The 13,139-nt window shown below is 32.9% G+C and overlaps 1 protein-coding gene across 2 annotated transcripts; it reads right to left on the reverse strand.

Annotated features, from left to right (window-relative positions):
- Positions 1-2,169: 2,169 nt before the first annotated feature.
- LOC108095722 (troponin C) lies at positions 2,170-5,690 on the reverse strand. 2 transcript variants are annotated; one of them, XM_017196907.1, is made up of 5 exons: positions 5,636-5,654; positions 5,513-5,573; positions 2,899-2,926; positions 2,445-2,840; positions 2,170-2,389 (listed from the first exon to the last, which is right to left on the reverse strand). In XM_017196907.1, the coding sequence occupies exons 2-5, from the start codon at positions 5,516-5,518 to the stop codon at positions 2,355-2,357; spliced, it is 465 nt and encodes a 154-aa protein (XP_017052396.1). In that variant the 5' UTR covers positions 5,519-5,573; positions 5,636-5,654; the 3' UTR covers positions 2,170-2,354. The 2 variants fall into 2 exon arrangements, with proteins under 2 accessions (XP_017052396.1, XP_017052389.1); XM_017196900.1 differs by having other exon boundaries at positions 5,513-5,690.
- Positions 5,691-13,139: the final 7,449 nt, after the last annotated feature.

Genomic DNA, 13,139 nt, shown 5'->3' on the forward strand with positions numbered 1-13,139 from the left:
TAAGAGTGAATATTTAAAATTTGATTTTTATTTTTAAAATGGGTAAATAATGTGATAGATAAATATTTCTTCTCACAATATTTTTTATACCCTTGCAGAGCAAAAGGGTATTATAATTTCAGTCAGAAGTTTGCAACGCAGTGAAGGAGACACCTCAGACCCCATAAAGTATATATATTCTTGATCAGCATCACGCGTAGAATCAGAATACGTCTGCACATCTGTCCGTCTGTCTGTTTCTATGTAAACTAGTCTCTCAGTTTTAAAGCTATCTTGCTGAAACTTTCCCAAAAGGTGTGTAGTTATTGCACGCAGTATATACAGTGTATCACATTAATATTCGGTTTTTGTTTTTTTGCAACTTTAAACGCGAACAACATGTATAATACTAAGAAAAATCGAAATTTGAAAAATGGTATATTAAAGTTTGTAATATTACCTTTACATAGATATACATATGTTAGGACTTTATTAAAAATTAAAAGAAGAATCACATCTAAACAAAAAAAACCCCTGAAAACTAGTCTCTCAGTTTTAAAGCTATCTTGCTGAAACTTTCCCAAAAGGTGTGTAGTTATTGCACGCAGTATATAAGTCGGAACGGGCCGGATCGGCCGACTATATCGGATAGCTCCCATACGAGAGAATGAAATAAAAAATTCTCAGACCGTTGTTTTTGATCAGATCGACTTGATTTCTTCAAGATGCCGTTTTCTAACTGTTATTGAATTTCGGATTAAATTTGATCAAAATCGGATAACTATATCATATAGCTGTCATAGGAGCGATCGAAAAATATATATAGAATTAATGGAAATAAATTGATAACATCGTTGTTTTTCATCAGACAACCATGATTTTTGGAATATAGAGTTTTCTCACGACTCTTGAATACCGAATTAAATTTCATCAAAATCGGACGAGTATATCATATAGCTGTCATTTGAACAATAGTCGAAAATATAGAAAATGAATAGAAAAATCGTCTTAGCTTCGATGTTGTTTAGCCGTTATGTATTTTTTCGACATATTTGATGACTGCAAAGGTATAAAAGCTTCGGTTTGCCGAAGCTAGCTTCCTTTCTTGTTTTCTTTTGTGAAAAATCTTTACCTCCATATAAGGGCCCCCAAAAAATTTTTTATACGGGGCCCCGACAAGGCACGCTACGCCACTGCCGGTACGATCGAAAATCAATGATAATGAATCCTCTACAAGAAATTGTAGAGGCTCTAAGCTCCCGGGTGAAGTAAAAGAATGTAAATTTTATAGCCTTTATGTATTTTGTTTGACATTTTTTATGACTGCAAGGGTATATAAGCTTCGGTTTGCCGAAGCTAGCTTCCTTTCTTGTTATATGATAACGTTGGCGGATTTTTTTGGAATTTTTTTCTCCATTCAAGGGTTATTAAAAAACTCCATATTTTAAAAACATGTTCGTGGGAATAAAAACAACGACGTTATAATTTTTTTCCACTATTTATATATATATATTTCGATCTTTCCTATGGCAGCTATATGATAGAATTATTCGAATTTGATAAAATTGTATCCGAAATTCAATAATAATTAGAAAACGCCATCTGGAAAAAAATCAAGCCGATCTGATCAAAAACAACTGTGTGAGAATTTTTCGTTTCATTCTCTCGTATGGGAGCTATGCGATACAGTCGGCCGATCTGGCCCATTTCGACTTATATACTGCGTGCAATAACTAACTTTAAAACTGAGAGGCTAGTGTACATAGAAACATAAATAGACGTACAAGAATATATTTACTTTATGGGGTCTGAAATGCAGTGGCGTAACTACGTCAGAAAAACTTGTGTTCGGTGACGGGAGGTCAGTAGTTGGCTTGAAATTGTGTCTGAAATATCATCTTTATATTTAGGCATCGAACGGGCCCCCAAAGATCTGAATTACGAAAAATGTAATTTTTCATTAATTTTCCGTAATCCACGACAAGCCTTGAAGGGCCCCTTCGGGGCCTTTCGGGGCCCCCTAAGCTCGGGGGCCTGTGTTCCTTGAACACATGGAACGCCGGTAGTTACTCCACTGCTGAAATGTCTTCTTCACTGCTTTGCAAACTTCTGACTGAAATTATAATACACTCTGCAAGGGTATAATAATAACACCAATCCTTGTACCTATGTACGAAAAATGTACAAGTGTTTAATCGATAACTAACTTGTATTCTGGATCTTTATTGTTTAACTTAACATCTGATATAACTTTAATTTCTTAATCATTTTTTATAAACAATTTAAGTCCACACATTTCAAGGTTTTAATAATTTACAACGACATTTTTTCTTGTTTTGTCAGTAGTATAGAAAGGTATTATTTTAGATTGCTTTTTAATCATCGCCACCAGTCATAACTTCCATAAATTCTAAAAATAAACAATTGTATCAAATGAGTTTTAAAAATTTGTCAGTCTTGTATACCATCAAAATCCACAGTTCCTGAACCATCGGAATCAATTTCTTCAATCATCATATCCAGATCGTCATTAGTCAATTTGTCATCTAATTCGCGCAGGATTTCTCGAAGAACACTGGTAGTAATATATCCATTTCCTTCTTTATCGTAAAGACGAAACGCTTCTTTCAGCTCAGCCATCATAGCTTCGGCGTCCTCTTCAACAAGGAATCGGGCGGCCAATGTAGTAAATTCTTCAAATTCGATTTGACCCGATCCATCTTCATCGACTTCAGCGATAATATCAGCCAATGTAGCATCATCAAGTTGATGACCCAACATACTAAGAATTGTACCAACCATTGCAGTATTGATATAGCCATTTTTTTCTGGATCAAAAGCATTAAATGCGTTTCGTAGCACTGTTGAAAAAAAGTAACTGTATTGTTGAAAATTGGATTCAGTACTATAGTAACTTACGAGCAGTTTGCTCCTTAGTCAATTCGTCCTATTAAATAAACAAGAAAGAACATTTTTCTTCAATAATTTTATGGTATAAAATATAAGCTTTTATATTTTAATGTAAAACATAGAGTTGGTCGTTTATTTTATATTTTAAAATAAATATTTCAACTTTCTAAAAGTGTTTTTAAAATAAAAAATTAATGCTAAGAGTTAAAACCCTTTTTTCCACTGCGGCTACAAAACCATAAGCTATTTAATCTCAATTACAAGGAATATTGATCAATCCAGTCCCAACACTTTTGCTTCACACAATTTGATTGCAAACTTTCGCTATAAAATGAGCATACTAATTAGCAGATGCCCGAATCAGATAACAAAGCTTAATAAAAACAAGAAAGGAAGCTAGTTTCGGCAAGCCGAAGCTTATATACCCTTGCAGTCATCAAATATTTCGAACAGAATACACAAGGGCTAAACAACATCGAAGCAAGGACGACTTTTCTATTAATTTTTCATATTTTTGACTATTGTTCATATGGCAGCTATATGATATAGTCGTCCGATTTTGATGAAATTTTATTTGTTATTCAAGAGTCGTTAGAAAACTCGATATTCCAAAAGTCATGATCGTGGACTAAAAACAACCACGTTTTCAATTTATTTACAATAATTCTATATATAATTTTTATGGTAGCTATATTATAGAGTCATCCTATTATGATAAAATTTAATTCGAAATTCGATAGGGGTTAAAAAAACACCATCTGGAAGAAATTAGATATGAAATCAGATAGAAATCGTTATGCTACATTTTTCAATCTCTCGTATGGGAACTATCCTATAAAGTCACCGGATCCGGCGCGTTCCGACTTATATACTGCGTGCATTAACTACACAGCTTTTGGTAAAGTTTCAGCAAGATAGCTTCAAAACTGAGAGACAAGTTTAAAGATAAACGGACAGACGAACAGACGGGGGCTAGCCGAGTTGAGCAGAAAATTGCAAAAAATTTTCCGAGTTCCGCAAAAAGCGTTTTGGCCCTTAAAAAATGAATGTCCGAATTGAGCAGAAACGCTTTTTGGACATAATAAATAAACGTACGAGTTCCGCAAAAACGATTTTTGCACATAAAAAATCAAAGTCCGATATATATATTTAATCTTTATTTTCAATTTTTAAAATAAAAGTTTTCGAATAATTTTTATTTTTCAATTTATATAATAAAAATTAAAAATAAAAGTTATTGCGTAATTTTTATATAAAAATTAATATTTAATAATTATTACAAATTTTTAATTATTAAAATTAATTTTAATTATAAAAAATCAATTTTTTCATAATAATTAAAAAAAAACATTTATCTTGTTTTTGAATTCGCCATGAAAATTTAACTTATGACAATTTTTTCCAATTTTTTTGGAGACTTTTTTGGGCTTCAATTTTTTTAAACTCATAATAATTATTTGCGGTCCCTGGATAAAACACAACAACGTTTTCATTTTTTTTGCCATTATTTGTATACCCTTGCAGAGCAAGGGTATCTTTCTGTTTCTATGTAAACTAGTCTTTCATTTTAAATGCTGTCTTTCTGAAACTTTACCAAAAGTTCTGTAGTTATTGCACGCAGTATATACATAAGTCGGAACGGGCCGGATCAGGCGACTATATCGGATACCTCCCATACCAGAGATTTTCATCAGAGAATGACATGGTTAGATTGCAAAAAAAAAAATGATCACGCCGTTGTTTTTGATCATATCGACTTGATTTCTTCCAGATGGTGTTTTTAACTGCAATCGAATTTCGAATTAAATTTTATCAAAATTGGACGACTATATCATATAGCTGCCTTAGGAATGATCGAAAAACATATATATAAATAATACAAAAAAAAATATAACGTCTTCGAGCATGATTTTAGAACATCGAGTTTTTTAGATACCTTTCAATTGAGAAAAAAATGCATAAAAATTGCACAACTATATTATAAAGCTGCCATGGGAAAGATCGAAAAATCTTAATAGAATGATAACATGGTTGTTTTTCATCAGACAAGCATAATTTTTCGAATATAGAATTTTCTAATGAGTCTTGAATTTCGAATTAAATTTGATAAGAATTATATAGCTCTCATATGAACAATCATCGAAAATTATTTTATAATTTAGCCTCTGTGTATTTGGTTTGACATATTTTTATTTTTAGACTGCAAGGGTATATTAGCATCGGCTAACCGAAGCTTGCTTCCTTTCTTGTTTTTATCCTTTCGTCTTGCGATCTCTACTCCCATACTAATCCTACCCAACTTTCAGTCAAGTTTTATCAAGATAGCTGATAACATAATTGAAAGATTAGTTTTTATGGAAAAAGACAGAGAGAAAATTCCAGATACTTAAAGAATTGTTTTTCATTACACCTCATTAATGATGTTGTAAGGGCCGGGGAAATGAAAAAATTGAACTTCTAACTGTAAATTGATACAGGTTTCAGCTTATACGACGTCTGATCCCAGATGGTTTGACTTATCTTTTACTCGTACAACAAGAACCTCTTCAATAAATCTTTAAAACTAAAAAAGAAAAAAGGACAGAGGGACAACATTCTTTTGAAATTGTACCATTAAACTTACGCTCATTTTGTCAGGTAATTTAGCAATAACTCCAACCAAAAATTAAATAGGTTTTTAATATCTAATCACAAAACGGGTAATTATTTTTTAAAACAATTTGTTTACTTAAAAATAAAACCAAACTTATTAAAGGAACAGTCTACTGATGTTACGATTAACGATGAAAAATAAACATTCTCCCAGTGCGATAAAAGCACGATTTATATAAGTTGGTTGCATCGAAAAAATACTTACAATACACGTTGCAAGCGCTGTACCTATTTTTGCTGAAGCAAAAACAACTATTTAAACAAAATTGAAAAGCGAGCATAAATATTCTGTATGTCACGAATCTTAAGCAATATTTTTGTTCGCAAACAAGAAATGTGCTCGGAAAAGTATTTTTAGATGCACAATAATCTACACGTTTCTTAATTTTTGCAAACCATACATTACATATGATCTTGAAAAACATTATACAGAGCCCAGAAAAAGAAGAGGGCGACCGAAATGCATATACCCTTGCATTTAAAACAGAAATCTATTAGATAATTATATATTGCATATCTGTTTTTATATTTATCTGTATAATTATAAACAATATAAATTAGTAGTAAAAAGTAGTAGTAGTTAAAAACAAGAAAGGAAGCTAGCTTTGGCAAGCCGATCAAAATGCATAAGGGCTAAACACCATCGAAACTCTTACTATTTTATACCCTTGCAGAGCAAAAGGGTATTATAATTTCAGTCAGAAGTTTGCAACGCAGTGAAGGAAACACCTCAGACCCCATAAAGTATATATATTCTTGATCAGCATCAAGAGCAGAGTCGAAATACGTCTGTACGTCTGTACGTCTGTCCGTCTGCACGTCTGTCCGTTTCCGCGCAAACTAGTCTCTCAGTTTTAAAGTTATCTTGCTGAAACTTTCCCAAAAGGTGTGTAGTTATTGCACGCAGTATATAAGACGGAACGGACCGGATCGGCCGACTATATCGGATAGCTCCCATACGAATTAATCAGCTTAATCTGAAATTCAATAGTAGTTAGAATATGCCATATGGAAGAAATCAAGTCGATCTGATAGAAAACAACGGCGTAAGATTTTTTTATTTCATTCTCTTGTATTGGAGCTATCCGATATAGTCGGCCGATCCGGCCCGACCCGGCCCGATCCGACTTATATACTGCGTGCAATAGCTACACAACTTTTGGGAAAGTTTCAGCAAGATAGCTTCAAAACTGAGAGACTAGTTTACATAGTTATAGCTACCGTACAAAATATCGGACTCAATTTGAAACGCGTTGCTATTTTCAGTTTCAGACTTTAAATAATACATTATATAATATTTAAGAGAAAGAAGGCGTGGTTTCTTATCCGCCCACAAGCATTTATCCGTTAGTTTGGATTATTACGTGTAAATTGCACAAAAAAAAACATAATTATAGTGAGAAACAAAAAAAAAAAAAAACATTGAAAAAGAAAACAACATTTTTAAAATTAAATAATAAGAATATATGTAGATCTAATTTAAATCATCTAGTAGTTCAATTGCTGATTGTGATATAGCGGACTTTTTTGTTGTGGGAGCTTTCTTTGGCCAGTAATATCGGGTGTTTTTTTAGAGGTATAGAACTTTAAGTTGCAATAAAACCACGATGGATTATTCGATTGACATGAATTTTTTTTTTTTTCGAAAGATAATCTTGTGGCAATTCATTTTATATATAATTTCTGGCATATGACCGCCACGGCTGGCTCGGATGTCGATCGATTTATTGAAAGACACGTTTGGTGACCGCCTAATTTCACGTTTTGGACCTGTGAATTGGCCTCCAAGATCTTGTGATTTAACACCGCTAGACTACTTTCTGTGGGGCTATGTAAAGTCATTGGTCTATGCGGATAAGCCACAAACGCTTGACCATTTGGACGACAACATTCGCCGTGTTATTGCCGATATACGGCCGCAAATGTTGGGAAAAGTCATCGAAAATTGGACGTCCAGATTGGACTACATCTGAGCCAGCCGTGGCGGTCAGTTTAACTTTTTTTATACCTTAAGATATTAACAAATACACTGAATAAAAAATGAATCGGGGGATCTTGGGGGAACACCGTTAAAACTTTAAGTAAACATAAAAGACGAATACAAATGATGCTACAAATATAATAAAGTAAAATATATATATATAGTCACATTTAGCATGCAAAATTAATAAAAATTATAAAAACACAATCTACAAACCTTCAACTTTAATATTCATTTTACTTTCAGATTTTAAACGATATTTTTATATTATTGATTCACTGCGTTGCAAACTTATGGCCAAAATTATAATACCCTTTGCTCTGAAAAGGTATAAATATCTTTCCCGACGATTATAATTTTATTTAAAAACAAGAAAGGAAGCTAGCTTCGGCAAGCCGAAGCTTATATACCCTTGCATTCATCAAACATGTCGAACAAAATCGTAAAGGCTAACAACATCGAAGCTATGACGACTTTTCTATTAATTTTCCATATTTTCGACTATTGTTCATATGGCAGCTATATGATATAGTTGTCCGATATTTATGAAATTTTTTTCTCGGTTCAAAGGTAGTTCATAAAGTCGATGTTGTAAAAATCATGCTCGTGGAATAAAAAACAACAACGTTATGATTATTTTGCCTTTATTTCTATATATATTTTTTTATCTTTTCTATGTGATAGGGTTATCCGATTTTGATAAAATTTAATCCAAAATTCAATAGTAATTAGAAAACGCCATCTGGAAGAAATCAAGTCAATTCGATGAAAAACAACGGCGTAATAATTAATTATCCTTTATTTTTTTGACCTCTTGTATGGGAGCTATCCGATATAGTCGACCGATCCAGCTCGTTCCGACTTATATACTGCGAGAAATAACTACAGTAGAATCCGCTTATAGCGACTTTCAAGGGACCGACGAGTTTTCGTCGTTATACCCTGAAGACGCACTAAGCAAAAGGATATAAGCGTATAAGTCTGTCTGGGGACCAATCAAGCCATCGAGATTTCGTCGCAATACCCGGATGGACACTATAAGCGGAGTCGTTATAACAGGATTCTACTGTACCCACCTTTTGGTAAAGTTTCAGCAAGATAGCTTTAAAACTGAGAGTCTAGATTGAAGAGAAACGGACAGACAGACAGGCGTACATACGTATGTATTTGGATTCAGATGGTGATGCTGATCAAGAATATATATACTTCATGGGGTCTGAGGTGTCTCCTTCACTGCGTTGCAAACTTCTGACTGAAATTATAATACCCTTTGCTCTGCAAGGGTAAAAATATATTGCTAAAATTTATGAGGTATACATCATACTCTTTTATACAGAGGGTAATATAAATTCAGAGGTTTGTAACGCAATGAAGGAGACACCTCAGATCAGCACTTCTTGATCACCATCACGATCTGAATCGAAATACGCCTGTACGTCTGTACGCCTCTCTGCTTCTTTGTAAACTAGTCTCTCAGGCTATCTTCTTCTTTTTTCTATCTATCTAATTTTACCAAAAATTGTGTAGTTATTGCACGCAGTATATTAGTCGGAGCGGGCCGGATCGGCCCATACGAGAATAAAATCGATCTTACGCTTTTTCGATCAGCATCACGTGACCCTGACGCGAGTTTAAAAGTTTTTACCCATACAAAAAAAAGTGCTCAGCGCCGCTAAATAAGTTTTCACTTCAAAAAAATTATCACGCCTTTGTTTTTGATCAGATCGACTTTTAATAATAGAAAACAACATAGCTCCTATGATGTTTAGCCTTTAAGTGTTTTCTTCGACATATTTGATGTCTGACAGGGTGTATAAGCTTTGGCTTGCCGAATCTAGCTTCCTGTCTTGTTATATATGTTTTTCGATCTTTCCTATGGTTTATGACATGGTTAGACGCAAAAAAAAAAAAAAAATTGGTTGGTTTTGATCATATCGACTTGATTTCTTCCAGATGGTGTTTTTAACTGCAATCGAATTTCGAATTAAATTTTATCAAAATTGGACATCTATATTATATAGCTGCTTTAAGAATGATCGAAAAACGTATATATAAATAATACAAAAAAAATATAACGTCTTCGACCATGATTTTAAAACATCGAGCTTTTTAGCTACTCTTCAACCGAGAAAACTCCTCGTTTCACTCGGAGAAAAATTTATTGTTAAATAGTGCTCTACAGCCACTCAAAACGACAAATTTTTAGGGGTACACCGTATGTACCACTTGCGGTAAATACATACGAGACGACACTCGTGTATAACTTCACACGAGTGTAATCTCGTTCTTACCGCACTTGATACACAAGGTACTACAGTCGAGTCCCGATAAGTCAAAATGGCAAGGGGATCACTTTTTTTTACGAATTAGACGGGAATTCGATTTATCGAGATTTTTTTCAAGGGAGTTTTTTTCAAGGGAACACAATTTTTTACGAATTATCGCGATTTTCGATTTAGCGGGGATTCGACTGTATTATTTTTAGTCACACGTTTGTAAAAGTCATTAGACTGAATATTATGCTCGTGGGATTAAAAACAACGATGTTGTAATTTTTTTCCATTATTTATATATATTTATATATATACATGTATATATTTTTCGATCTTTTCTATGGCAGATATAATAGAGTTGTCCGATTTTGATAAATTTTATCCGAATTTCAATAGTGCTTAGAAAACGCCATATGGAAGAAATCAAGTCGATCTGATCAAAAACAGCGGAGTGAGAATTTTTTCATAAAAATTGGACAACTACATCATTTAGCTACCATAGGAAATATAATCTATATAAAAATAACCGAAATAAAATTATAACATCCTTGTTTTTATTAAACTGTTTTATTTAGCTCACCCTGTTTGTTTCTTGGGTCAAAATTAGAAATTGAAATTTAAGTACCTTCCTGTTGTCAGATTGATCTGAATTTTGGTACACACCTTCAGTTCCGATGACAATACAATGTAGAAATATCAATAACATTGTAAATCCAAGATGGCGGCCGCAAAGTGGCGGATAACGTAGGTTTTATCAATCCCATCAATCCCATCAATATGGGTATCAAATGAAAGTGCTCAACCAGTAGAATACAATGTACTATATAAAATTAAAATCCAAGATGGCGGCCTCTACAAAACGGCGGATAACTTAGGTTTTATCAATCCCATCAACATGGGTATCAAATGAAAGGTCTCAACAAGTAGAATACAATTTACTATGCAAAATTGAACCGCCGCTACCAAATGGTTTTTAGTAATAAAATAAAATAGGTAAAAAAAACTTTTTAAGTTAAACCATTTTATGTAAAAGATACATTGCAATGTTTAAGATAAATGTACTAAAAACCAAAAAATAATATAAAATAGATACAGACGTGGGAATTATAAACATAGGTATGCATAGACTAGACTAAAATAAAACCGTGCGGCAAACAAACATTTTAATAAACGGTTGTAGACAATTGACGTGTCGTACATTGCAATATATGTTTTACATAAAACGGTTTAACTTAAAACGTTTTTTTTACCTATTTTTTTTTATCAGACTAGCATGCTTTTTGGAATATAGAATTTTCTAACGACTCTTGAACTACGAATTGAATTGTATCATTTACAAAATTTTAATTTTATAAATCAATTTAAAACAAGCAAGGAAGCTTTGGCAAGCCGAAAAATACATGAAGGCTAAACAACATCGAAGCTATGGCGATTTTTCTATAGAAAGGCTGTATAGATTTTTTTACAGCTATGTATATGACATGGTCATCCGATTCTTATATATTTATTTATTTCAGGGACCGTAAATAATGATTATTGTCGCTATTTTTATACCCTTGCAGAGCAAAAGGGTATTATAATTTCAGTCAGAAGTTTGCAACGCAGTGAATGTTGTCAGGGTTGGACCGTTGTCAGGCTTGGGCCACCTCAATATTTTGAATATTCGTTTTAGTACCATCTGTTAGTGGATGTCGAGAAACTTCTATCGGTCACTCGAAACTTTCCACGATTTAATTTTTCTACGTGTCGTTGTTCTGTGAAAAAAAAGTGCTCGAAAAAGTTTTTTTAACCTGGCCGAAAATGTGGAATAACACAAAATTACAACATGTCATCCGCAAAGTGAGCATAAAAATACGTTATATAGTTGTTATATTACAAAATACTAAGATATAGTTTCAGTGATAGATATAGTTTGGCTATATCATACCATAATAGATTAATACCGCATGTCGTCAGGGTTGGGCCACTTTTGTAGTCAGGCTTGGGCTATCATCATTTTTACATTTTATTCGTGTATTTTCGATTTTTGTTGTAATAATTAAGTTTTTTGTAGCAAAAATATGCAAAATAAATTAAATAGATTTCCTTAAAAAATATTTTGATGGATTGAAGAAGATGAATCATTTTTATTTTTTTCTTTAGTGTTTCTCGCTACAAACGAAAAACAACTCTGAATAATTTAATATTTACTGTAAAATCCCAAATAATAAAATAAACAAGAAAGGAAGCTAGCTTCGGCAAGCCGAAGCTGATATACCCTTGCAGATCTCAATTACGTCGAACAAAATGCATAAAGCCTAACAACATCGAAGCTATGACGATTTTTCTATTCATTTTCCATATTTTCGACTACAGATCATATGGGAGCTATATGATATAGTTGTCCGATTTTGATCAAATTTAATTCGTAATTTAAGAGTCGTAAGAAAACTCTATATTTTAAAAATCATACTTGTCTGATGAAAAACCACGATGTTATAATTTTACTTCCGTTATTTCTATATAGATTTTTCGATCTTTCTTATGGCAGCTACAAGATATAGTTGTCCGATTTTTATGAAATTTTTTCTCAATATAAGAGTTGGTTAAAAACTTGATATTCTAAAAATCATGCTCGTACGATAAAAAACAACGATGTTATCAATTTATTTTCATTAATTCTATATATATTTTTCGATCTCTCCTATGGCAGCTATATGATAGAGTTATCCGATTTTGATCAAATTTAAACCGAAATTTAGTAGTAGTTAGAAAACGCCATCTTGAAGAATTCAAGTCGATCTGATGAAAAACAACGGAGTGAGATTTTTTTTTTCAATCTCTCGTACGGGAGCTATCCGATATAGTCGCCCGATCCGGCTCGTTCCGACTTATATACTGCGTGCAATAACTACACAACTTTTGGGAAAGTTTCAGCAAGATAGCTTCAAAACTGAGAGACTAGTTTGGGCAGAAACGGACAGACGGACAGACGGACAGACGTACAGACGTATTTCGACTCTGCTCGTGATGCTGATCAAGAATATATGGGTGATTCCATATCAGATTTACAGTCGATATTGGGAAATTCGATGAGATATTTTTTTCATGCTCTTTATCGAAAATAAATCGACACGTATTTTTTATATGGCTCAGAAAATTTTTTGACAAAGTTATGATTTTTTGAATTTTTGATGAACTGCCCTTTTTTTGATGACAGTCGCGTTTTCAAGCCCCAATAACTCGAAAACCGTACGTCGCAGAAAAAAAATCTATAGGAAGTAAAAATTTCATCCTTCCTTCTTCTTTGCAAAACTTTCGTGAAAAAATTTTTTAAACAATTTTTCACCACAAAAGTTCAAATG

This window comes from Drosophila ficusphila, unplaced genomic scaffold (assembly GCF_018152265.1).
Source record: "Drosophila ficusphila isolate 14025-0441.05 unplaced genomic scaffold, ASM1815226v1 contig_636, whole genome shotgun sequence".
NCBI lineage: Eukaryota > Metazoa > Arthropoda > Insecta > Diptera > Drosophilidae > Drosophila > Drosophila ficusphila.

Coding starts and splice junctions, on each gene's coding strand:
- LOC108095722 (XM_017196900.1), bottom strand. Junction 2,841..2,898: donor GACTAAGGAGCAAACTGCTC/GTAAGTTACTAT, acceptor TTTTTTCAACAG/TGCTACGAAACGCATTTAAT. Junction 2,390..2,444: donor AGGAACTGTGGATTTTGATG/GTATACAAGACT, acceptor GTTTATTTTTAG/AATTTATGGAAGTTATGACT.